Raw genomic sequence first — 25,973 nt, 5'->3', positions numbered from 1 at the left:
TTTTATTTTTATTATACCCAGGATATAGCCCTCCCCCTTCTCAATCATAAATACTACACGGAAAAAAATCGATAAATTGTGTAAATTTTCATTCTTGTCCCTGGGTCTGCTGGGGACGAGGCACCAAAGATATATAAATCTGAGTTGTCAGATTTGTAGCCCCCCCCCCCCTCAAATACTTTCCAACATCCCTTTCAACAAGCCATGAAAATTTCAACTTAATGCTCTCGGCTCTTCTAAGGCTATTGGTGATAGAAATTGTTAACAGCTCGCATGCAAATAATATGTCCTGATATTGATCAATAACCCTTTTAAAATTACCTGAAAGTAGTCCCAATTGGAAATGGTCACAGTCGCAAGTAGTTGCAATCAAATTAATGAATGGTTGCAGCTGTTGCAGAAGTGGCAACAGTAGGGGGCCTGAAAGTTTCAAGTAAAAACCCTTAGCAATTCCTAAGGTATTACAGATACGCCTTTTTTATAAGCCATATGTGCATAGTGTCTATTGATTTAGTTAAAAAATACCCCTCAACATTCCCTAACGTTCCACATTGACACCTTTACTCTTTTGGAACACATGTGGGTTGAAACACCCCCCCCCCTTTCTCAGTGATAAATCCTGTGTGTAAACAATCGAAAAATTGCATAATTTTTAAATTGCCAAATAATTTGCCCCAAAATAACCGTATTCTTTTTTGTCAATATTTTTGACAAGTAGGTACGCGTAGGTACGCCTTTTTTTATGACAGCTTGAAACCCTGCTATTCCAATTTTGCTGAGTTAAGATAAGGACTGCCTTCTAAACCCATTTATATTCATCAAAAGATAACCACTCCATTTTTGTACGGTAAGATCTCTTCTGCATGAAAACACCAAATTTACTAAGGGACAAATACCGAACAAATGTTCCAAAATAAATCAAATAAGGGTTTCCTGATGAAAATTTATGCATAGGCTAAATACAAGCAGGCCTTTTTGATCCAATCTTAGCAAAATTGAGAGGGCAAGGAAGCCATATATTTAAAAACAAGGCAGAGGATCGTAATGTAACAGGCATAAGTGAAATATGGAACAGGGATCGTCTTACATGAAGAGGCAGAGATAATATATGGCTTCAGAAAAACAACAGGCGAATCTCAGCCTAGAGAAACCAAAGCATAAGCTCCATAAACATGCAGTTCAACACCGTCGTACACCCGAAGGGGAGGCAAACTTAAAAAACCATTAAAATACATACAAACCTTATCACCATCACCCAATTACGCAAAGCTGCCCTTTTCTTCGTCTTCTTCTTTACCTTTTATACTCTCGGTAATTTATCTACGATAGCACGGCACTTTTTTCAAACTGCTTCATTATCCGAAAACATAACCCATAGAATTTCTATCACCACTGGCACCATTAGGAAGAAGACCTAGATCGAGTAAGAGCAAACCTAGCAGTCTCTAGTTGCAGCACTTTAGGGCACACCATCCCCCTTTAACCTTCTGCACTCTTTGTGACATCCCATTTCCCGTGAATTATAGGGTATTTTTAAGAGAACTTTGAAACAGCGAACAATAAACCTTGGAAGAAGTACAGATATAACAACATACGCTCTCAAACCTTCAGCGTTTTGACAGCTTCTTAAAAGATCAACATTTGAGCACAACTATTTATCAGAAAAAAAAAAACAAGGAACTTACATTGGTTGCAACATCAACTTCCTTTTCTACCTCGTAATCACCATTCTCAGTCGACTTAATTTGGCTGGGAGTGTGAGCAGAGTAACGGCATTCCTATGAAACAGAGTAGGCTATGACTTCTAGGTTAAGGCATTTAGCGGGCTTTGGTTTTTTTAACAAACCTAAAAATGTTTCTAATTTTAAAAGCATTAACCAGGTTTTATTGCGTCTCTAAAAGCAACCGATTTGTATTCTTTTTCCCCTTCGTACTACTATTAATAGGAAGGAGATTAAAAAAATAAAGTTTACCCAATTATCAAAACACATGACAGATTTACATGAACAAAAGTCAATGCTTTATCACGTAATTTACAGCACCGATCACATAGGAATTATGTACAGCAGTCTTTTACCTAGCTTTAGGTTTTATACAGGTATTTGATCTCAATTTGAAGAAATCCACTCACAACTTTGACGAAGTCCCATATCTCTCTCCCTGGGAAACAATTGCAAATGAATTTACAGCACCAAATTTATGTATCTTTCAAGAACGTTTTACGTTTTAGAACGTTATAGATGTTTTCCTCTCCAAGTAATCAGATCGAGCTGCGTTGAATGAGTTTACCCCCAAAGAATAGTAATACCACGTCCAAAACGTCCATCCTTCCCTTTAAAACCAGCAGTTGATCTAGGGCAGAGCAATGGCCAACCTTTATCAGTCTGAACCCTCTGGAGTTGTGCCAAGAGAGATATCGGAGCCCCAATGAAAATTGGGCAGCAATAATCGTCGGCAGGACTTATGCTAAACTTATAAAGGGGGGTGATCAAGCTAACCAGAATGAGGATTTTAGAGGGAAGAATTATCCCTCGATTTCAAGCTTACGACTATAGGGTCCCAACAAGAATAATTCTAAGGAGGACTAGTGACAGATAAATTCTCACAAGACAAAATTCCCTGAGTTTCTTAGCTTCATCTTAAAGATGAGGTCAGGATGACAGCCATCTATCAGATAACAAACATTAATACAGAGTTTTTCAATTGCTATCTCTGTTTGTTTTTAGCAAACGGAAAACCATAACTTGGAGGTTGCTCTAGGACGGTTGGGTCATACTATCTTTTATAACAATAGTCGATTAAACCAACATATATGCTGAAAAACACAACTTTTTATCGTTCAAACTTGTCAATGGAACAAGTAACAAACAAGTGAAATTTGGAAGGGCCATTGCGATTGCCCTAAGAAATACTCGGATTTATTCTAGTAGAACTTTTTTCATATTCTGATTCAAAATTAGAATATACAACTCAATGTAACAAGCAATAAACGAGTTAAATTTTGAAGGGTCAATGATCTAGTGTCAACACTCATTAAAAGTTATATAGATTTTAGCAATATTTTCTGAGAAAAGAGGGGGCAAGCACCCCAGGGGCGACAAAACAAGTTTGAATTTTAATATTTTGGAACAAAAATTGTAATATTTACAGTAAATTTGCCCCCCCCCCTTAGAAAAAACCTAACTCCAGCCCTGCTGCAACTCGGGCAGTGACTCTTACTTCTCAGCTAGTATGATAAACATCCCACAAACCTTCTGCTGCATATTTTGATGACAGGAATTTAGTGGCCCTTCCCTTCCTTCCCCCAAAAGAAGTAGAATTGAATCCCCAAATATATCTGTTGCGCTCAAAATACATAGCAAAATCTAAGGATCTTAAACATGGGCGTACGGAAGAGGAGGGGGAAGCTGCCCCCCCTAAAACTTCAAATTTACCCTAGATATGGTTGAAAAAGCAGTTGAAAAAAGGGTAGATGGTTAAAAAAAAACAGTTGATAAAACGTAGACGGTTGTAAAAGCTGGAAATAAAGAGCTGGATTGACAGAATAAATGTCAAACAAAAAGCAATTATCCATAATATCTTGGAAAGATTTAGCTCTAATCCAAGAAGAAAGATTGATTAATGCTGAGACTTATCGATGATTTATGATCTTTGATGATTACTTATTAATAAAGATTTCATAGGTATGATAGAACTTGCTGGCAATGGTTTTTGTGGACTGCCATTATAACTTCAGCCCCCCATCCTTCATCAAAGAATCGGCTGCCCCCCTCCCTTGAGAAGAAGCTACGTACGCCCATGATCTTAAAGATTGATTCCGCTAAATGCTTGAGCCTTAAGATTAAAAAAAGCAACGTATTTTCTCTTTCAGTTTCTCCATCATTTCTTCCACAAACTTCATCTTGGATTCTGAAAAGCGTGTTATTTTGTTGTCTTAACATCAAAATCTCCTATATACACGAGGTTTTCAAATTTTAACCACCACCTGGATCCTTTTGATTTATCATCAAATCTTTTAAAATTGTTTGTTGCTAGTTGAATTAAGTTGATTAAACTAGATACTTAAACTAGTAGATTAAGCTGCTAAGGCTAGAAATAAGTAAAGATGAAAAGGTGACGTTGGCTAACGAAAAGATTAATCAGATGGACAGCTTGATAAACACCTAGAGCCATTTTGTTGAAGTGTTATCATTTTCGTTTTAGCTGATTCGCGGGATTTTTTTTTTTATTGATTTTTATTATTTGATTTTGTATACTGTGTTACATTTCATGATAACACAGTACAAACAAACTTACAAATTTATATTTGTAAGTTTACAAACAAACTACAACAAACTTTATATTTATATTCATATTCAGGCCACGGAATTGTACCGAAAATCATCGTCTCTCCTATTTTTTTATCCCTATGACGTCATCTTACGTCCCTATGACGTCACCAGGAAAATGTCCTTAAGTACCTTTTAGAATAGAGTTAGTCTAGACATCTTATAAATAATTTTAGTTGTGTATCCTCAGTATAAGGGATATTCTTTTGACGTCATAAAGATGAATTTGCTCCTATTGTAATTTGCTAATTGTTTGTTGCTAGTTGAATTACGAGTAGAATCTCAAAACACTAAAAGGCTTACTCTTATTGTCCACCTAAACGTCTCGCCGAATGAGGTATCAAATAAAATTAATCTATTTTTGTTTATTTATCTGCCTTTACTTCCTTTACTTTATATTCATATCTATCTTTATTGTCCCAGATAACCAAATCACGTCATCAACCTTAAAACGACCTTCAAAAACTTTCCTTCATGTTGAAAAAATACAACAATATGAGGGCAAAACTTACCCAGTTATTAGGTGGAGCACGTTGTCCATTTACATCCACCTTCCCGTCATTCCAGATATAGTAATCAGTAAAGGGTTCCGTCTTGTTTATCGACATTTGAAACCATTTATGGTCTTCACTTGAATGATTTGGCACAAAATCAAGTACAACAGAAAGTCCTATAACAATATTTAATTTTACAAACGAAAAATTTTGAACAAAGCACTTTTCCAAAATAGCTTGTTAAAACTGAATAAAAAAGAGAGTAAACAATGCATATTGATATTAATTTAAAATGAAACTATACAGTTGAAACAATTAATTCCTTATAAGATTTGCAGAGCTTTGCAACTTGGGTTTTTGACTTAGATTGAGCTGTACAAACTTACAGCAGTAAAGTAAAGAAGTCGATTAGCCCTTCAGCCTATACAACCCTTATAGCCCCGTTTAATTCTTGCTCACTTTAAGATTTTGATCTAAATAGACGCTATTTTGAAATTTCAGAGACATATCCTTAAAGTTTGTGGCGTGTGTTGTAACGAAACAAGAATCTGACAAATTTTCCATAATTACGCCAATACCGATACCATCACTTTAATCATTACAGTCCTTCACACTAATCATTAAATTTTCTCTGATGCCATTTGGCCCTCGTCGTGTCAAAAAAAAAAAAAATGTCGTTTATCGTCATAAAACAGCAAAAACGATACTTTGCGATGGTCACTTTCCTTATTAAGAAAGAGCATTAGATATACGAATGTTTGTTCAAATAGTTTGCAACACGATGTCCTCTGACTAATGTTCATTACAGTCACCCTTGAAAAAGCATCATCCTGTAATGATGGCATAAAAAAAAAACATAAGAAATTGGTTTTGATTTGAGAGGGCATTGAAAATTTGGATGAAATTTCTTCACCATGGTGAATTCACTAATATGGTGGCTATCAATATAGGCTATAGTAAATCCTTTGGGATGCATAGCCATTTTTTGTTAAACAAGTGGGCTTCCTTGAGCAAATTACTTTTTGCAGATACCTCCAATCTTAGTGAAAATTATGCACGGGGCTGAAACAGGATGGCCCCAAGCACCCAAGAGGAGGGTTGGCGGCCCGTGTTCCTGCCTCTAATTATACAGTAAAACATAAGAAGATCCGTTTATATAGCTACAAGAAGGGAGAGGCTTGGGCCAATGTGCAAGACAGCAAAGCTTCCGAGCCAATGAACAGTAACAATAGCATAGTAGACAGAAGTCGGAACTTGAAAATTATGTCACTAATTAGTTCGAGACTTGTAACTTCTGCGGTAGACTTTCAGCGAGGGGGAGGGGGTCCCAAATTTTACATTTGCTTTAAATTTAGTATGCATGTACCCGGAGTCGAAGAGACTTTTCCAGATGAATTTTATACCACTGACCTTTGAAGTCCAGGTACTATCAGGTTCCAAAAGTTTTATAGTTTGGGAATCAACTACTTTTGAACTTTTCAAGATTGCTAGCCCTGGATGGTAAGGAGACAAGAGACAAAAAACTCTTGGGGAATGTATCCTTCAGCTTTTTGCCCATTAAACGTCAATCAGACTCAAGTATTTTTGAAACGAAAATTGCAGAAGCTCAAAAGTGACATGCACCTCGAAAATCTATCCACTTGCCCAATAGTTTAAAGTCCATTTGAATACTTGTGTGCGACGGTTAAAGAAGGGGTATCTGCCTCAAAAAATCGCACCCAATGTCTCATTTGCCCAAAGTGCTCAAGGCCGTAAGTTTCAACCTGATCAACGAAACAAAACCTGCGTACCTTCCTCTTAAAAAGTTGGCGGTAAATTGAGGCAGATGGACTGTGTAGAACAGACTGCAGGCCAACTTTTTGCCCCCAAAGACACAGTTAAAAATCACCGTGTTTTTTTTCTTTTAAACAAGGGCTTCCCTGTCCATCTTTCTCCTGATTAATTAAAAAAAACTTTTTCCACAAAATAAGTTTTTCAAAAAAAAGTAAAGAACTCCATTAAACAAAAATTAACAAAAATAAAATCAAATAATCTACCAAGCGTGAAACTACCATAGATCAGCATCGGTAAATAAATGAAACCCACAACGAACAGAAATTAAAATAGATAACGGAATCAAACTCAAAGCGACCAAAAATTAACATAAGTAGGACGCAAAACCCCTCTGCCTTCCCAAGGCCAGAACAAAATTTGCACTTTACTGAAAAAAAAATATAAATATTTTTACTTTTAAAACTTTAATAAATCAAATAATATTAACATTTTGATTACTAAATATCATTATATGTATATTAAACTGACAATGCACATTCATTTGTATCTTTCAGTAAAGTGCAAATTTTGTTCTGGCCTTGGGAAGGCATAGGGTTTTGCGCCCAACTTATGTTAACTTCTGCTCGTTTTGAGTTTGACTCGGTTATGTATTGTAATTTCTGTTCGTTTTGGGTTTCATTTATTTCCAATCGAATGAGCCTGTTTTGAAGTTTCCACGACAACGCCTTCTATAAAAACTTTATATGGCCCCAGGGCATAACTTAAAACCCTTGCCCTGAGGGTTTTGGGGGAGTGTCCTCGTCAAGAATATATTTTCTATCTGGAAATTAACTACGTTTAACAAAATCGGAATCTCAAAATTTTTATTGGATATGTTTAGGGAAATGATGGGCGTGGGGGGGGGCTAGTTTTCACTGTAATGATTTTTTACTATTAATAAAGACCCTCGAACTTTCGATTGCCATTCGAACGAACCCGTTTTGAAGTTTTTATGACGGGCCCTTCCATATGAAGTGCCCTGCTCTAAAGGAAAAAGTAATACATAGTACATTATGCCAACATCGTTATTATATACCCTCGGGGCATAACTTAAATTCCTTGCCCCGAGGGTTGTGGGAGAGTGTCCTCCTCAAAAACATATTTTCTATCTGGAAATCAACTACGCTTAACAAAATGGGCATCTCAAAATTTTGTTTGGTTGTGTTTGGGGGAATGATGGGTGTGGGGGAGGGGTTAGTTTCCCTTCAATCACTTTCGACTATTAAAAAGGGCAATAGAACTCTCAATTTCCAATCGAATAAGCCCCTTTGCAGTTTCTACGATGACCCCTTCCATATGAAGTGCCCTGCTCTAAAGGATTAAAATAATAGATAGTACATTGTGCCAACATCGTTCTTATATGCCCTCACGGCATAAATTAAAACCCATGCCCCGAGGGTTGTGGGGGATTGTCCTCCTCAAAAACATATTTTCTATCTGGAAATCAACTATGCTGAACAAAATAGCTATCTCAAAATTTTGATTGGATGTGTTTGGGGGAATGATGGGCATGGGGGGGGGGGGGAGGGGGCTAGTTACCCTCCAATCACTTTCGACTATTATAAAGGGCACTAGCCACTCCAATTTCCAATCGAATGAGCCCTTTTCGAAGTGTCTAAGATAACTCCTTCGATACGAATGGCCCGACTAAAAAAACACACAAAAAAAAACACATTGTGCCCACATCGTTCTTTACTTAGGCAGCGCTAGCACGTAGCACCATATTAATACTCTGCTCGTTTTACAGAATTCTGGGCTTTGCTTATTTTGGCACCAAACCAGTATATGGCTCGTTTTTGCTGTGAATCACTACTTAGCTCTGCACTGCATCAACACAAAGATCTGGACCATTCTTACACTGATTCAGTCTGTGACTTTGACACAACTCATTTTTACACTACGTCAAACCCTAGATCGTTTTTAGGCAGAGATGCTACAAAATTCTGAGGTTTGAACTTATTTCGCTTGGTAGTAAATCTATCTGACGCTAGGATTCTGCTAATTTTGGTAGTATATCAGGACTTACCTTGTTTTACACCTAGTTTCTATGAGTCAACCCTTTGCCCTCCAATCATATAGATTGAAAATCTTATAATGAGTCTTATCTAAACAGGGCGAAAAATGCCAATCTTTCTTATTAAAGGCACATAATGGGCCTCGGGCCCTTCTAACCCCCCTCCCTACTTTTCTTGTCAGCTTCTAAGGAAAGAGGCAGTCATGTTACATCTTGTTCCAAGGAGAACCATACAAAGATTTCTGATCTGCTGCATTTGATGCATATAGCTGGGCCCGCAGTCTCCAGACCTTCTACCCCTAACCTTATTCTTGAAAGGTAGTTGTGCTACAAAATTGTGCAAGGATTCTTAGAGCGGGCTGTACCCCTCCACCTTCCTATTACTAGTTCTGTAGTATATATGTATGAATCTCCTACATGTTTGAAGTAGAATGACAGAAGGATTCTAATATGTATTGTTGGAAGCACAAAGTGGGCACGTGTTCCCTTCACTCCCCCCCCCTTTTTTTCGACTGTTAACTTTTTAGCAAAAAGGTAGACATGTTGCATTTTATTTGAAGCAGTATCATGAAGGATTAACGATATACATGATAGGGAAAGGGTCTTATGGCCTTGCAATACTTCTGCTTATCTCATTGCAAAGCTTTTACCACAAAGTTAGGTATGGCACACCTTATTTGAGGTGCAACAACACAAGGGTTTTTCAATCTGTATTGCTCAAAGCATAAAGCTCTAATCCTTAGAAGCAAAATCCTGGAAGCATGAAGCATTAAACCTCTCCCTCCTTTCCCAAACAGCCAAATACTATTTGCAAGATACGTACTTCATGTGCACATATTTTTCATTAGTTCATTCACTATGATAAAAATCAAACATCTATTGTGAAATAAGTCAAATATTGTTCAATTTTCATAATAAAATAAAACAGCATTTTAGAAATTCTTAGACTGTTTGCTTTGATTCTTGGCAGTCAATTAAATTAAAAAAAAACAAGTTTTTTAACTGAAAGTAAGGAACGACGTTAAAACTTAAAACGAACAGAAATTATTCCGTATATGAAAGGGGTTGTCCCCTCCTCAACGCCTCGCTCTTTATGCTAAAGTTTTTTATTGTTTAAAGAAAATCGAGTTGTGAGAAAGTCAAACTTTAGCGTAAAGAGCGAGGCGTTGAGGAGGGGACAACCCCTTTCATGTACGGAATAATTTCTGTTAGTTTTAAGTTTTAACGTCGTTCCTTACTTTCAGTTAAAAAAAAAACTAGTTTTTTTATTTAATTTTTGAACGTTTTTGAATTAATGTAGGTTTTGATTTTGGCTCACCGTACATAAATAATTAAAACCAATTTTGCATATTAATTTTACTTTTATTTGGTTAAATGGCTTTCTCGAAACTTGTTTAGTTGTATTTACGAACGTTTTTATTAGTAATAAATATGCGTAACTTACGAATTAACTTAAGTAACGAACTTCTATATTCATATATTTTTAATACGTACATTTTTAATACATATATTAGGGGGTTCGCCCCCTTGTCAATACCTTGCTCTTTGAGCTAAAGGTCGAATGTTGTTCCAATTCTTTAAAAATGACCCCCTAATCACAAAGGCCGTTAATTAGAATAAATAGGTCTTATGAAAATACTAAAAAATCTTTGGCTTAAAGAGCGAGGTATTGACTAGGGGGTGAACCCAGTCCAATACGTAATATGTTCTGTTCGTACAGAACATATTCGTTCCCACAAAACGTTCGTTCGTATTTTCTGTTTCTGTTCCCACATAACCCCCGACTCCCCCCCCCAACTACCAGAAAAATCCCCCTGAAAACGTCTGTATACTTCCCAATAACTAATACTACATGTTAACATTTGGTAAAGTTCATAACTTTCAGCCCTCCCCCCGGGGACTTCGGGGGATCAGTCATCCTAAAAGACATAGTTATCATATTTTCGACCATGCTGAACAAAATGGCTATCTCAAAATTTTGATCGGGTGACTTTGGGGAAAAAATGAGCGTGGGAGGGGGCCTAGTTGCCCTCTATTTTTTTGGTCAATTAAAAAGAGCACTAGAAATTTAAATTTCCATTCAAATGAGCCCTCCCACGATATTCTAGGACCACTGTGTCGATACGATCACCCCTGGAAAAAAAAAAAAAAAAAAATAAAATAAACAATGGTAGCTTTTAGGGGGTCTTTCCCCCTTTTTTCGAAAATCAGCAAAATTTTCTCAGGCACGTAACTTTTGATGTGTAAGACTAACTTGATGAAACTTATATAATTGAAATCAGCATTAAAATCTGATTTTTTTGATGTATCTATTGGTATCAAAATCCCGTTTTCTAGAGTTTGGGTTACCATTGAGCCGGGTCGCTCCTTACTTACAGTTCGTTACCACGAACTGTTTGATAAAGGGATCAGAGACAAGAGTGTTCGCACTGTTAGCCAAAGGGGGTTGGAAACAGCGCATATGTAGCCTAGAGGAGGATAGAGAAGACCATGAGCACTGCTAACCAAAAGAGGTTGGGGGAGTGCACTGTTTACCACAGAGGATTGGAGAAAGAGCTTACAGAGTTGGTCAAAAGGTAATAGGAGATTCAGCATACGCACTGTTTACTAAAGAGGGTGGAAATTAAGTATTTATAGGGCAAGGAATTACTTTACGCCTTTCAGGCATACAGATAGAAAATCTCACTATGATTCTTATTTGATCATGACATTAGGTATCCATCTTTCTAATAGAATGTCCATACAAAGGTTCTATCATATACAGGCTATTTGCATAATATGGTGCTCTCAGTCCGTAGATTATATGACTCGTGTCACTTTTGGACGGACATTTTCTGGACCTATCAGCTATTCAAATTAGGATGTATGTCTTCGGATTTTAATGCAATACTATAGGTAGTAACAGTTGTGCCTAGGGGTATTAGGTTACCCTCCAGGTGGATAAAATTCTATACATTTTATTGAAAAGCAACTATCACAAGCAAACAATGCCGAATTTGTGTTATCTGTCAATTTTAAAAGATCAACTTTGTGGTAAATCAACTCATATCAACAAGGCAAAAAAATCAGTAAAACTAAAAAGATAACAAAAGAAACACACACACTTAAAAAAAAAGGAAATTAAAAAGAGATGTTTCAGCCCTTATAGATGAGACTAGAACATTTAATTTACAATTGCATGAACCAGGTATAGAAAAAGTTCCAAAGCTACCAGTAGCAGAATTCGACAGAATTCCAAAATCTGCCCGCAGCAGAATTCAACAGAATTCTAAAAGCTGCGAAATCTGCCAACAAATTTCACTAGGCCATGAAAACTGCCAAGTAGCATTGCTAGTATGCTACCCCACTTTTTCCATGGCGGGCACGAGCGCTCTCCTGAGCTTTTAGCACATTCATCTATAAAGCCAAAGGGGAAAAAACTTTCAGGATACGCATATTTCTCTTTAATAAGTCAGTGCTTTTGCATTCACTATGAAAGGCTTTTTCTTTTATCTATATTTTTTGCATACATTGAAACAATAAAAAAACAGATACCTCGTTCTTTGGCTTCCTTCACCATTCTGTCAAATTCATCCAAAGTCCCATACTGTTCTCCAACTTGCATGAAGTCTGAAATATCATATCCAACATCCTTCATTGGGGAAGGGAAAATAACTGAGAGGCCAATAGTTTTCACGCCCAAGTCTACCACATATGGAATTCGCTGTCTTATACCTAAAGAAACCGCATTACTCGTTTTCATTACTAAAAATAGGAGAGGGAGAGGGGTGGGTGGTAAAGCACATAACAAGGTATGATACAGATCCAGATTAAAAAACAAAGCCTATCTGATTATTCAATAAACAAGCCTAAATAGGCCTAAGGTAAGATGAAAAGTTCTTTTTTTTTCTCTCTTTTTTTCTAACCAGATAATTCCTTTAACAAATTATCTATTTTTATTACATAACAGTATACAGTATTTATTGTATGTAATAAGCATTTATCATAATAATTAATAATTATTATAAAATAATAATAAAACGATTATATATATATACATATATATATGTATATATACATATATATATATATAACGATATATATATATATATATATATATATATATATATATATATATATATTATTATTCTTGTATATGGCTGGGAATTTCAATGCTAACATAAGTGACCATTCTGAAATAATTTAGTCTCCTTTTTCAGGTTTTCATCTTTCTGTATCCAAAATACAGTTACGAGCACTTAGGATTCGCAACGAGAAATAAGCAATTAGGTTTGTAAGCTTTTGCTCTTTTGTAGTGGTTATAGGTGGGCAACTGGTAACAAAAAACTTTAAGAGGATAAGGATTTGATTGCACCTCTGAGAAAAGTTCCTGTGTAACATAATATATGTTGTTAGTCACTAGCCTCAAGCCTAAAAAAATTATATCTTAAAGTGGATTTTATGCAAGGATCAGACTATTTTCCAATTACCTTAGATATTCATAAAGAGGCCCGCAGTAAACAGTTCTTAAAATAGCCACGCTTAATGAGTTCTAAAGCACAGAACGCTTAGATTAACAAACAGTTTTATCCTCTGGCCTCATATTGGAAATTAATTTTTTTTAAACAAAGTTTTTCCAAGGGAAGTAAAGAGCGAAGTTGAAACTTAAAACGAAAAAAAATTATTACTTCACAACCTATCTAACATATATTAATAAAACTAGTACAAATAAACCAACTAATTATGTTTCCCTATGCTTTTAGGATTATACAAAACTAGCGCTTTACTGAAAACGCAAAATAATATAGGAGTTTTGGTACAGTAAAAGCAAACCAATTAAGGTCGCTTTTTATAGAATCAAAATATTATCAATCCCTTTTAGGATCAATTCCTTTAAAGATAAAGCAACAATCAATTTTAGAATTGAACTATTTTTTTTACGTTTAATTTGGTATCACTTCTGCACAATGGCTCAGTTCAATGACTGGCTCTCGTTTTGGTTCTGAAAAGGACAATCTGTCATGAATAGTTTGTATACAAGTCCGAAGTAAGGCCACCTTGATAGTATTATGACTATAGACTAGCTTTAGAATTTGTATCATAGCTTGAAATTCACTCCTGTATAGAGAAAAATAATCGGATTTCCAGAGTTCATATTATGTCTTATTTGATCTCCATTTCAAGTGAAACTAAAGCATATTTCTTACAATTTAAGAGTGTATATTACCCACTATTGGTATCATAGCTGGTGAGAGCAAAATGCTGCTTGATAAATCAATCCAACATTTCTGTATGCTTTTCAATTACTTCGCGGTTATTAAAAAATATTTAGTTTTACACTTATGTTTTTAAGATAATTTAATTGTATACTGAAAGTTACCAACTGGTGTAAGACTATGGAAAGCTTTATAGATTCGTTTGGTGGTGTCAGGCTACATACTCACTTTTGACTCTTAAAACAATAATCCTGTTTCTTATACTTGACCTTTGTGTTTTCCTCCTAAAATCCTAAAAGCATAGGGAAACACAATAAGTTGGTTTATTTGTACTAGTTTTATTAATATATGTTAGATAGGCTGTGAAGTAATAATTTTTGTTAGTTTTAAGTTTCAACTTCTCTCTTCCCTTCCCCCGGAAAAACTTTGTTTTTTTAAATTAATCTTTGTTCGTTTTTTGATTAAAATTTAATGTAGAAACAACGTTGCGTTTTAAACAACGTCAAACAATGTATGTTCGTTTTAAGTTTTATAGCACTCCTAAGTTTCAGTTGAAAACTTATTTTAATGTAGTTTCTAATTATCACCAATCTAGGGGAGATAGGACACCTATAGAAAATACTGAAAACAACTACGAAAAACTTTCAGTCTATAACATGAAGTGCATCATCCATATTTCACAAAACAATACATGTTTTTCAGGAACGTTTGTTTTTCCATGAACAAAAAACTGTTTTACTCGGCCAACTTCCCGTGAAAAAGCCATAATGAAGACAGAGCTTTATAAATCACCTACTGACTAGGAGAAACTAGAAGGCTACTGTAACAGAAGGGAGCTGTTTAAGGACTCATTTAACAGCTTATATTTATACCTAATCGCTTTTTATAAATTTGACTTGATAGCACATTTCCATAAGGTGCACTTTCGGTTGTTTCTCCCATTTTTTTTAATGAAAAAAGTATCTTTTGCAATGAAATGACCAAAAAAAGGTATTTCTCAAAACCTAGGCAGGAGCAAAAAACTAAGGGGGCATGAACGTCCTTTCCCCTTAATTACCACCGTTAGAACTAGCACACATGCTTCATCACAGAGTGAAGTTTAAAGGTTCAATTCAAAACTGTTGATCATTCAAGCTTAGTTTTTGGTATTTTCAGTTGAAAAGTTTTTAGTTTTAGTTATTTTTTTTCGCAATAATCTTTTACTTTTAAGATGAGTAGGCGATTTATGAAACTTCCTAAGAGGGTCTGGAGGGGGAGTATATGTGAGGGATATAATAAACCTCCAGTTAGGGGCTTTGGACCATGATTATTGCAATGGTACCATTTCATGCTTCGAAACTCTTCCAATTAAGAAGTGGTACCTAAAGTGTCATTTCTAGTGCTATATTTCCCTTTTGAATTGTAAACTGGATATAAAGAAATTAGAGATGTGTAATATGCTCGAGACTAGCGACTAATCATCTTTCCATGATTCATTTGTTGAACGCTTGGTTTCTTGAAAAAAAAAGAAAGAAAACGGGAGACAGCATTTTAACGCCCAGGTTGGTAAAAATAGGGAGAGATCCTAATAAAAAGAATAGGTAGGTATCCTAGCCTAGAAAAATTTGGTGTCGGAAAAGAAAACGGTAATGGCAACAGACTTTTGCGATTTTGTAGGTATAACAATATAGTTATAACCAATAGTGTTTGGTCACAAAATGGCCCATAAGTTAACATGGTATTCACGTGAAGGTAAGACAGCAAATATTATCGATTATGTTATAGCAAACCGAAGATTGGCAAGACCAATACAAAATACTAGGGTATATAGAAGTGCTGTTATTAATGTTAAAAGTAAAGATCACCATCTAGTAGTCTCAAGGGTTAATTTAAAGCTGAAATTTCGGAAGCGGAACTACCTTCCGGGAAGTTATGATGTTGGTAGACTACAGGATGAGAATTTGAGAGAAAATTTTCTAGGAACAGTTGAATAACAAACTTGAGTTTAAAATTTGACAACGTGGAGATGGTTGGAATATTTTTATAAGATGCATACAGATGGCAAAATAGTAAAACGTTGTATTAGCATGCCCACGAATTTAGTAAGAATAGTTATTTTAGACCAGTTTTGGCTAGAAACAGGGGTGGAGGTACGACTAGCAATGTAGGTAAAAGCAAAGAGAAATGCGCAAACTATTATAAGAAAGTGCTAAACTGAAGCAGAGTTGCAGGAAGAGTTATAACGGAACGTGAAGGAGATTGGGATACCATGAATGTAAAGGCGTATTTGTTTTGTGAGGAAAAACTAGCAACAGAACTAAAAGAATTAAAAAACAATAAGGCTCCAGGTTCTGATAGTGTCGTAAATGAGTTTCTTAATTATGGTGGTTCTGAGGTTAGAAATAAGTTACCGAAGATTATGAATATGATTTTTGAAAAAGGAGAAGTACCTAACAATTTTTAGGAAAACCTTAATTAGACCACTGTATAAGAAAGGTGATAAGGTCGAGTGTGGTAATTATCAAGGCATTAGTCTGGTCTATGTAGGTAGCAAATTACTTAGTAATATGATACTTTTTAGACTGAGAGACGCTGTAAACAAAGCTTTAAGAGAAGAACTGTGTGATTTTATAAAACTAAGAGGATGTGTTGACAAAATTTTCACTCTTAGGTTAATCATTGACAAGTGCCTGAGTTGTCAAACACCTTTGGTCCTCAGTTTTATAGATTATGAGCAAGCTCTGATTCTGCTGATAGAAGAGCTTTAGCAAAGGTCTTATCCTAGTAGGGTATACCAGACAAATACATTAAAGGGACTAGTACCAAGTACGAGAATAACACTGCTGTGGTTAAGGTAAGAAACAGGGCTACTAGCTGGTTGTATATTAAATCAGGAGTTAAGCAGGGTTGTGTTCTGTAATCCTTTAAATGGATCAATTTGATGGACTTTGTCTTAAAGAGTGCAGGAAAGGCAATGGGAGACCACGGAATCAAAAGGGGAGGAAAAGCTCTCCTGAACTTAGATTATGCTGATGATTTAATCATCCTAGATAAAAGTTTGAGCAAAATTAATAAACTTTTTGAGGTTTTGCGAGTCAGGGTACTAGAATAGGTTCAAAAGTAAATGTTAAGGAAGCTAAGCTACTAAGGCTAGGATTAAGTCAAGATGAAAAGGTGACATTAGGTAACAAAAAGATGGATCAAGTCGACAACCTCACTTAACTAGGTAGTGTTATTAGCAAAGATGCACGGTGGGTGCAGGGAAGATGTTAAAAGTAGAATAGCCACGGCTCAGGGTGCTTTTTCACAGTTAAAAAAAAAAAGTCTAGAAGAATAGGAAGATAAGTCTGCAAACCAAGATTAGAATATTGGAAGCTACAGTGATGACAGTGGTCAAATATGGCTCTGAGGCATGGGCGGTCCAAAAAGCAGATGAGGATTTGCAATGTATTTTCCAGAGAATTTGCATATGGATTGTTCTGGGTACCTGGCTGACTTACTGTATTTCAAACAGTAGGCTGTAAGAAAAATGTGGTTCAATCCCGAATTCTAGGGCTATAATGAAAGAAAGGTTGAGATGGCTAGGGCACATTATACAGATGAAGGATGACAGATCGCCGAATATTTTCATTTTTGACCAACCGTCTAGGGCTAAACAGAAAGCACGTCGTCCTCGTCCGGGGTGGGAGTATGTCATAAAGAAAGATTTAAAGGAAATGGGAACTTCCTGGGAGGGTGTAAAGAGGGAGGCTTTGAATAGATTGGGATGCAGGAGTGTGCGTAGCTGTGTTGGCCTCAGGCGGCTTGGTGCTGTGATGAGTTGTTAGTAGTAGTAGTAGTTCGATTCCGGTCTCAAGACAAACTTGAACTATACCTTTTCATTAAGTTCAACATAAGATGAATGAGAGTAGGATGAAAGCAAAAATGTACTTATGTTTAACAAATTCAACAGAAAAACATAAGTTTTGTATGGATGGATGAGTGATATCTGGCTTCCTTACTTGTGAAAATAGACCCTCAGCTAGGCATATTATTGACAAAATTGATGGCAAATTAGGTCAATATTTACTAGGCTAGCTTCCATAACTGACATAGGTACATATATTACCCAATTCCTTTTTGTCTACTCTTTCTAAATATAATAATCAGTTCACTAGTAAATGCCCCCCCCCCCCCCCCTGGTGGTACCATATATAGCTCAAGGAATATTTACCTGTTTGCAGAAGAAGTGTTTTATTTGACTGTTGTCTGGGGGTTTAGACAATATTATATTTCATATAATATTTTGGTAAATTCCACACTCAATCTTCTACAGAGATAAATTGCAAGCTGAGAAGATAGCCAGTTTAATATTGAAGCTAGAAGATACGACTGCACGATGTAATAAAGGAATATTTTAGCTTATTAGGTCCACAAGTCCAACACTTGGTGCAAGCAACCATATAATTGTAAGCTGTAGGTTTAGACTATGCCCAAAAAGATTATTATTTAGAAAACATGTATACACAGATTATAGTCTAATCCAAAAGGAACTAGCATAATCCAATTGGTTCTACACTGATACAATAAGTGTAGATGGTTCATGGCATGCCACTAAAAGTTTATTGCTTGATTTTGTCAATGTCTCTATTGATCTCTTTATTTGGACCTAAAAACAGTACAATCCTCTTGATTGCCTTCTTATCTCCTTACTCCTTACTTATATTGTCTTCTTTAGGAATTAAAAAAATTGATTTACTTGTGCATATTTATTGACCCCGATACTGATTCGCAAGCATATGAGTGAGCTCCTAAGGTTGGGCTCAGATTCTCATCATAGGAACCGAAATGTATTTTTCCACCTTTTCCGTTGACGTTTCTAGTCTCACCTTGTGACAATTTTTCGCAAGTTCATTTACAGGCGTTATGCTCTTAAAGACGTAAAATTATAAAAGTGCCTTTATTATTGACTCACTTCATTTTGGGGGAGCCCAAACAATTAAATATATGCATGTTGTATAAGATGGTAGAAAGGGGAGTGTTTATGCATCTAACAAGGTTGCGTCTAAGAGTGAATCTAACATTTTCTTAAAACTACAGGGCGTACAAAATAATGCAACTAAACTTATTTGTTCATCAACAACAAATTACAGTGTATAGCTGGGTATGAGAAATTGTTTTTGTATCCAATCTGTGCCTTTTGTCGGGAGCAAATTTGAATTCAAAATCTTTATAGGTACTTAAAATATCGATATTCAAATTTGTGTGTGTATATTGAAACACTGGCGGTTCCAGGGAGCCGTGGGACCCCCCCCCCCCCCAAGTTTTTTCTCGCACCCTCTTATCCTGTTTTTTTTATCTTCTTTAGAATAAATTTGGTCAATTATTGGCAACTTTGTATCATTCGTCTACAAAATGGATATGCAAACCCAAAACTCTCCCATTTATGTCAAAGGAATTAAAAATGACCAGGAACAGAAAAAAAAACTTTTGGAGGTTGCATTCACAGAATGTGAAAAATGCAGATCATTACCAAAGATACAAACAAGCATGCAACCAGGTGAGAAGAGAGATTTCTGAGCAGTATGAGCAGGCAATAGCTGCATGAGCTAAATCAAATCCTAAAAGATTTTGGAGATAAAAAGATAAAAAGCCTGGAAGACATTCAATTACCCAGCTACAGGGGTCAGCCACAAAAATACTCCTGAAAAAAGTGACTTTAGTTATTTCACAACTAAAAAAAAGGGACTACCAAAAGGCACTCAGAGCACAGGCAGATGAACTATACAAGTCCCTTATGGTCGTCATCATCCTAAAAAAGCCCGTGAGGTTACGGAAAAGAAGGCTGGAAGTCTTATTTTATCTTCAATTAATTTATTTGCTCATACAAAATGAGAACTTTAATGAAACCACAACTTCGATTCAGGTATAAGGAACAAATAACCTTAGTAGAAGAGAACTTTTGAATGTTTACAAACTAGAATAAACCATACAATTAATGGCCATGAGTAAGTGTAACAAATCACTGGTAGAATTACACTTAATGTCATTAGTGTCATCTCTTCTTAGGCTTTTTTTAAAGGCAATCGATCAATTCTGATTTCCTCTTCAACAACAAGTACCTCCACAGATTCAGCATTATCTGGCCTTTCCCTTTCTTTAGAACGAGCTTTTAGTGCCACTTCCAGCATGCTTTGAGCCAGACCGATGTTGAAAAAGTTCTTTTGTTATACTGCTTTCTTTAGATGTTCTCCTGCTTCTTTCAGGATAGTATCACTGATATCTTTCTTCTATCTAGCCATATCTTTTTTTTGTAGAATGTATGACTCTAGCTTCGTTATTTTCTGCTTCCTCTGGACCAGGTTCTGGACTGCCAACTCAGCATCTTTCTTTTCAGCTTCAAGCTTTTTTTTTTCCATTTCATTCTGTTTTCATCGAATAAAGTAAATTTCATAGTTCTCTAGCTCATCTGGCCAAACACAGCAGCTTCTTTGTGATCATCACAAGCTAGGGTTTGTTTTCATAGTTGCACAAAGCATTGCGTCTGTTCCTTTGTATAGGCTTGCGTGCTAGTCATCAACTGAGCTCAATGAAAAAATCCCTGCTCCACGTCTGCATTTCCATGGCAGAGCAAAAGAGCTGCTCTAACTACTTGACCCAAGGTCTGATATTTCACATCACCACCTGAAGTGCTCAGTTCTAACATCTTTTGCCAATAGCTACTGATTCCTGTACTGTTTGTGGGTGGTGACACATACTGTAATAATAACCCTTCTCCCTGGACTTTATCTATGTTTGTATCAAACGGAATTTCTCTCGCAACATAGAGAACATCATTGCAACCCACTGGCTGAGAATCTGGCTTGGGAAGGCTGAGACTGCTAAGGCTTTGGAAAAACTAGTTGTTCACAGGGTATTTTGCCAACAAATACTGTAAAGCAGCTTAGACATGCTTCCAAACTCCTAGGAAAAAGTTTCCTATCTTTCTGAGTCACTTTCCAAGAAGCAAGAGCTGCCAGGATCCACTTATTACACAATGGTTGCCCTAGATATACTTCTGCAGCACTGTCTATACTTTCAAACCCCATGGCAAGGTGATGGTTGACACCATGGGCATGTACAATCTGTTCAAGAAGACCTGTGCATAAGCAATGCAACTCAAAATTCAGCACATGAATCAACAGCTCTTGTCATTGAAACACTACAGTGAATACAGTGAAGGTATTTGCAGAACTCACACCATACTCAATTTCAACTTCCATTGGTGGCTTTCCTTGTCAACTGACAATTTTCAGATACTTCAAATTCGAAATAAAGGACTTTAAGCTCTTTTTCTTTGGCATGAATTCCAGAAAATATTCAATCAGAGCAGGCCATTGCTTAGTTAAGTGGTCTACAGCTTCTCCTATGGTAAGCAGCCTAGTGGGGACAGGCTTTACAAGCTTACGTCACAGAACCTTAACTTTTAGGTAACACTGACTAAAATCATCCCATCAAGCAGGCCATCTGCTAAAGAACTTGTAAACAGCAATTATCAAATCAGAACATTCCTCCCAAGTTTCTGTAGTCCTTTTCGGAATGCATCATGCACTACGTGGATGTTGCAGGTACCAGTAATCAAAAGACCTTTTGAACACCACTTTTTCTTTTCCAAGTCAACAATTGACCAAACTTTCTTATTGACAACTGGACCATTGCTCACAAGCATCAACAGTCTCTCAACTGGAAGTCCTTCATTTTCTATATACTGGAGAAGCTTCTTGCTCAGATCCTCATTTGTAGCATGTCCCAGACAATGTTTCAAGATCTCAAGTAATAACTAGTTTTTTAAACATGAACAACAATAAGAACAATAGGGAATTTTTTTTGTAAGACAGTGGAATTCTGTATTTGAATGAATATTTCGACCCTAAGTCCCAGGGCTGCCCTCAGCAAAGCATATATATACAAAAGAAAACGCATTAAAACTAAAATGAAAAGTTCAGTTTAAATTTTTGAAGGATCAAAAACTAAAATCCTTATTGTTCTTCTTGTTGTTGATGATTATGATAGAAAGGCAGTGTGAAAGGCAACTGTTTTTGCTCCTTTGATCAGTACTGGACCCTTATTTGGAGCTCTTTCACCCCAGCATTGTGGCAAGGTTTGTGGCCTCATCATGTTCCAGCACAAAGTCAGACATCTGGATATCTTCAACAAAATTTCCCTAAAATAAGGATAAATTTCCTCTGTCTATGAGTAGGTCATTTTTGGCATTTAACAAGAAGCCTTCTGGGAAGCACCTGGGAACATAGTTCAAAAAACATTGGCAACACTCACATGAAGATGCAGCAAAAGAACTGGCTATGACCTTCATCACCCATATTATTTCTGTCTTTGAAGCAACATCTCTCTTGCAAAACACCTCAAGCTTGTCCTCTGGTACAGCATTTCCAGCTTGACTTGTTTTTGGTTGAAGTTGATCCAGTGAGTCTGAGTTGATGTGGGTTTAGCACAGTACCGTAGATGCATTCATCTTGTGTTGCTTTTTGGTGACATGTTGAAGAAGAGCTTTTAATGCTTTTTGGCAGAAAAGTGTCTTTTAGCATAATTATGCAGTAAAATGAACTATCACCATCACTACTCTTGGCACACCACTCTTGGACTATGTGTCCAGTCCTATATTCCCTACCAAACCAATTTTCCAAAAATTTCGTCATACCCATCACTCAAAGTGACCTGAAAAAAGAACAGGTGTTAGAATGGATTTCAAAAGCCTTCTCACCAACTCTTATATTTATGCAAACAAGTATAAACGCATAGAGCCAATGAAAGACACTTATTCGTTCTTAAATTCTGACATCCCCTAAACTTATGGGTCTTAATTTGTAACCTCTACAGGAATCAGCCAAACACAAAAAAAAGAAGCAAATAGTGGAAATATAACTAAAGAATCTGGGCCAAAATGTCCATCTTCTAAGCAGCCAATTTGGGAGGCTGCCCAGTGAATGGAGGCCTACAAGCAGCAATGGGAAGATTATTTATCAAGAGTGAACTTACCTTTTCTAGGAACTTGAATGTCCAAACTTCTATAAGTTCACTAAATTGCTCAAAAAAAGCTGAAGACATGAACAAAAAAAGTGAATTTAGTGACAAATTCAATGAAAAAGTGTCACAGCCTAAAAAAGTGACTGCAGCCAATCCCTGCAGCTAGTATACAATGGATGTACAATTTATAATCTCCAAGAAATAGCAAAGTCCCTTAGCAATCAATTTGCCTCTATTTTCACACCTGTGGACAATGATCCACTCCCAGATCCCCCCAAGTATGACATCATAAGCTTAAAGTCACCTATTACTGTCAGTAGAGCTGACCTTGAAACCCATGTTAACCTGAATCCACATAAATCAGTTGGACCAGATGGCATTAACCCTTGACTTCTAAAATATGTGGAACTGTCTCTTCCTTTTACCCAGATTTTCCAGAAGTCTCTAGATTTAAAGTGTGTACCTACAGAATAGAAGTTAGCACATATTACCCCAGTGAACAAAGGTGGTAACACAATTGAGGCAGTTAACTACAGACCAATAGTATCACCTCTGCTGTGAGAAAAATACTTGAAAGCACAGTCAACTCTGTAGGCATTCATCATCTGACTCAAAATAAGCTGTTGTCCCCGTGCCAGCATAGTCTCTGTTCTGCTAGATCAGTTGAGACCAATCTTATTGATGCATATGAATATGTCACCGAGTTTATAGACAAGGGTTTCCCAGTTGACATGATTTTGCTAGACTTTGCAAAAGCATTTGATAAGGTATGCCACAGGAGACTGCATATTAAGTTAGGAACTATTGGTATTAATTCAGAAACTATTGACTGGGTGATGGTTTTCCTTAGTAATAGAAAAAAAGGAGCTAAAGTGTTTGGGGAAAATGAGGAATCCTATCTCTCTGATGTTGTGGAAGTGAGAAGTGGAGTACCTCAAGGCAAAGTTCTGGGTCAAACTTTATTTAATATTTTTATTAATGATGCACCCTCCAACATCAAAAATAAAATAAGCCTTTATACAGACAATTCAGAAGTAATTGGTTCAGTTGAAAGTTTAGAAAAAATTGAAACCATTCATGGAGACTTAGACTCATTTATTTGTTGGGCAGGGACTTGGAAGCTGATGCTCCATGTCCAGAAATGTACAGTTATCTACTTTGGTAATAAAAACTCAAGACACCACCACTCAATCAAGTCAATGGATAAAACAAGGCAACCTATTGTTTGTAGTCATGCTGAACATGATCTGGGTCTAATAGTTGATGAAGAGCTAAAGTTTAGTTTGCATATCAAGACTGCTGTTACAAAGGCATGGTATACTTAGAGAACTTTCAGTGTTTCTTCCTCCTCAGTTGTTTCAAAGCTTTACAAAAGTTTAATTCAGCCTAAGCCAGAGTTTGGTATATGCATTCCCAATTAATAAATCTGACCAAGAAACTCTAGAATCAGTTCAGAGGCATACAACTAAATGTATCCGTGGTTTCTATGACATTCCCTACTTATAAGGACATGATCAAATAGGTTTCAAGAAGCATGCCAACTCAAGGTTACATAGCAAATTCTTTTCTAATTGGGTGGTGAGTCTATAGGCTAGAACTTGTTAGACCAGGAAATAGTCTCTTCTGCCAGTATTGAGTCATTAAAATCATCAGTTGACAAGGAGTAATGTAACTACCAAACATTTAATTTTCCTAATCTATGCCTATGCCTTTGGTATATGCATTGTCAACCCAATCAATTAATCTGACCAAGAAACTCTAGAATCAGTTCAGAGGCATACAACTAAATGTATCCATGGTTTCTATGACATTCCCTACTTATAAGGACATGATCAAATAGGTTTCAAGAAGCATGCCAACTCAAGGTTACATAGCAAATTCTTTTCTAATTGGGTGGTGAGTCTATGGAACTTGTTAGACCAGGAAATAGTCTCTTCTGCAAGTATTGAGTCATTCAAATCATCAGTTGACAAGGAGTAATGTAACTACTGAACATTTAATTTTCCTAACCTATGCCTATCCAAGATAGCAAAAAGTAGCCTAGCTTGTCTATAATTTTATCCTTGATTGATTAGTTGGCCAGGCCTATATTTGGAAAGAATTTTCAAAAAGGATTTAAGTGTTGGAATCTTGTATATATTACAGACAATTTTAGCCTAACCTAGGTTGTAGCTTACCTTCAAGGTCACCAATACCATTGCTCTGTCTATCAGTCCTACTTGTAAAATTTGTATCTTGATATGATTTAGCAAAAACTTGGTAAACTGGGTACTTCTGCCACATTGGCCTTGGTGAACATTTGGGAGTTATAACAATGATCCCAATAGCACCTGCAATCATGCCAATCCAAGAGAGCCAAAATAAAATAAACAATGTCCATCTTAGCCTTACCCAAAAAGGCTGATTGGCTATTTTCATCAGCTCTTCTTTTCCAAGACCAGCAAAACCAGAGACAGGATTTTCAATATCAACAACTGTAACCCCATTTTTTGCAGGTTCATATTTAACTTTGGGTTCTCTGCCCAGTACTTGCTTTGATTCATCAGTGTCTAAGCTGTCATCTTCAGCAGTAGCAACAGGAGCCTTCAAATCTTCCGACATTCTTCTCAAAGTTATGATGAAAGTCTGTCTGAATTCTGAAAATAAGTTTAAACGTTTTCCTGAGAAAAACGTAAGAGCTGAAATAGCGACATCTAATAAAAGAAGCAAAATAGATGCTAATCAGGATCGCATGGGCCTTTTATGTGCCAAAATTAATTTTTAAGACAAAATTAACCTAAGACATAAAAGAAGGCCAATCTTAATACGTTCACTGTACGACATGAATGTTACAAAAATAAGCCATATTTGTACCCATTTTCCACCAAATATCATTGCGAAATTTGTCATACAATCCATACAGTCAAATAGCCTCAGCCTTAAGGTTTTCACTTATCAAATCCCAAATGTAACTGGCTTCATCCTGACATTCTATATTGCAGACCCTGCAATACACAAATGAAATTAAAGCCTATTTAAATGTAATTTACTAATACCTCCATAGTGTACTGTACAAAATGATTTGTTAAAGTGCCTTAAACACCACAAACTACCACTCTCATTTAAAAGCTGAGTTAACCACCCACTCACAAAGAGTATTTAACTCGAA

General features: G+C 36.3%; 1 protein-coding gene across 1 annotated transcript in view; it reads right to left on the bottom strand.

Annotated features, from left to right (window-relative positions):
* Positions 1–25,473, bottom strand: part of LOC148950102 (maltase 2-like) — a 55,655-nt gene extending 30,182 nt beyond the window's left edge. The window contains exons 1-4 of the mRNA XM_089092139.1: positions 25,003–25,473; positions 12,183–12,362; positions 4,841–4,998; positions 1,686–1,778 (exon numbers count right to left, since the gene is read on the bottom strand). Coding sequence (XP_088948265.1) covers positions 1,686–1,778; positions 4,841–4,998; positions 12,183–12,362; positions 25,003–25,426 — 855 coding nt within the window. The 5' untranslated portion in view covers positions 25,427–25,473. The remainder of the gene's footprint in view (positions 1–1,685; positions 1,779–4,840; positions 4,999–12,182; positions 12,363–25,002) is intronic.
* Between the last annotated feature and the right edge of the window lie 500 nt (positions 25,474–25,973).

Source organism: Artemia sp. Qi Xiang Cuo, chromosome 7, assembly GCF_049724085.1.
Source record: "Artemia sp. Qi Xiang Cuo chromosome 7, ASM4972408v1, whole genome shotgun sequence".
In the NCBI taxonomy this organism is placed as follows: domain Eukaryota; kingdom Metazoa; phylum Arthropoda; class Branchiopoda; order Anostraca; family Artemiidae; genus Artemia; species Artemia sp. Qi Xiang Cuo.
The sequence above is the reverse complement of the archived record's forward strand: the minus strand, read 5'-3'. Positions and strand labels throughout refer to the sequence as shown.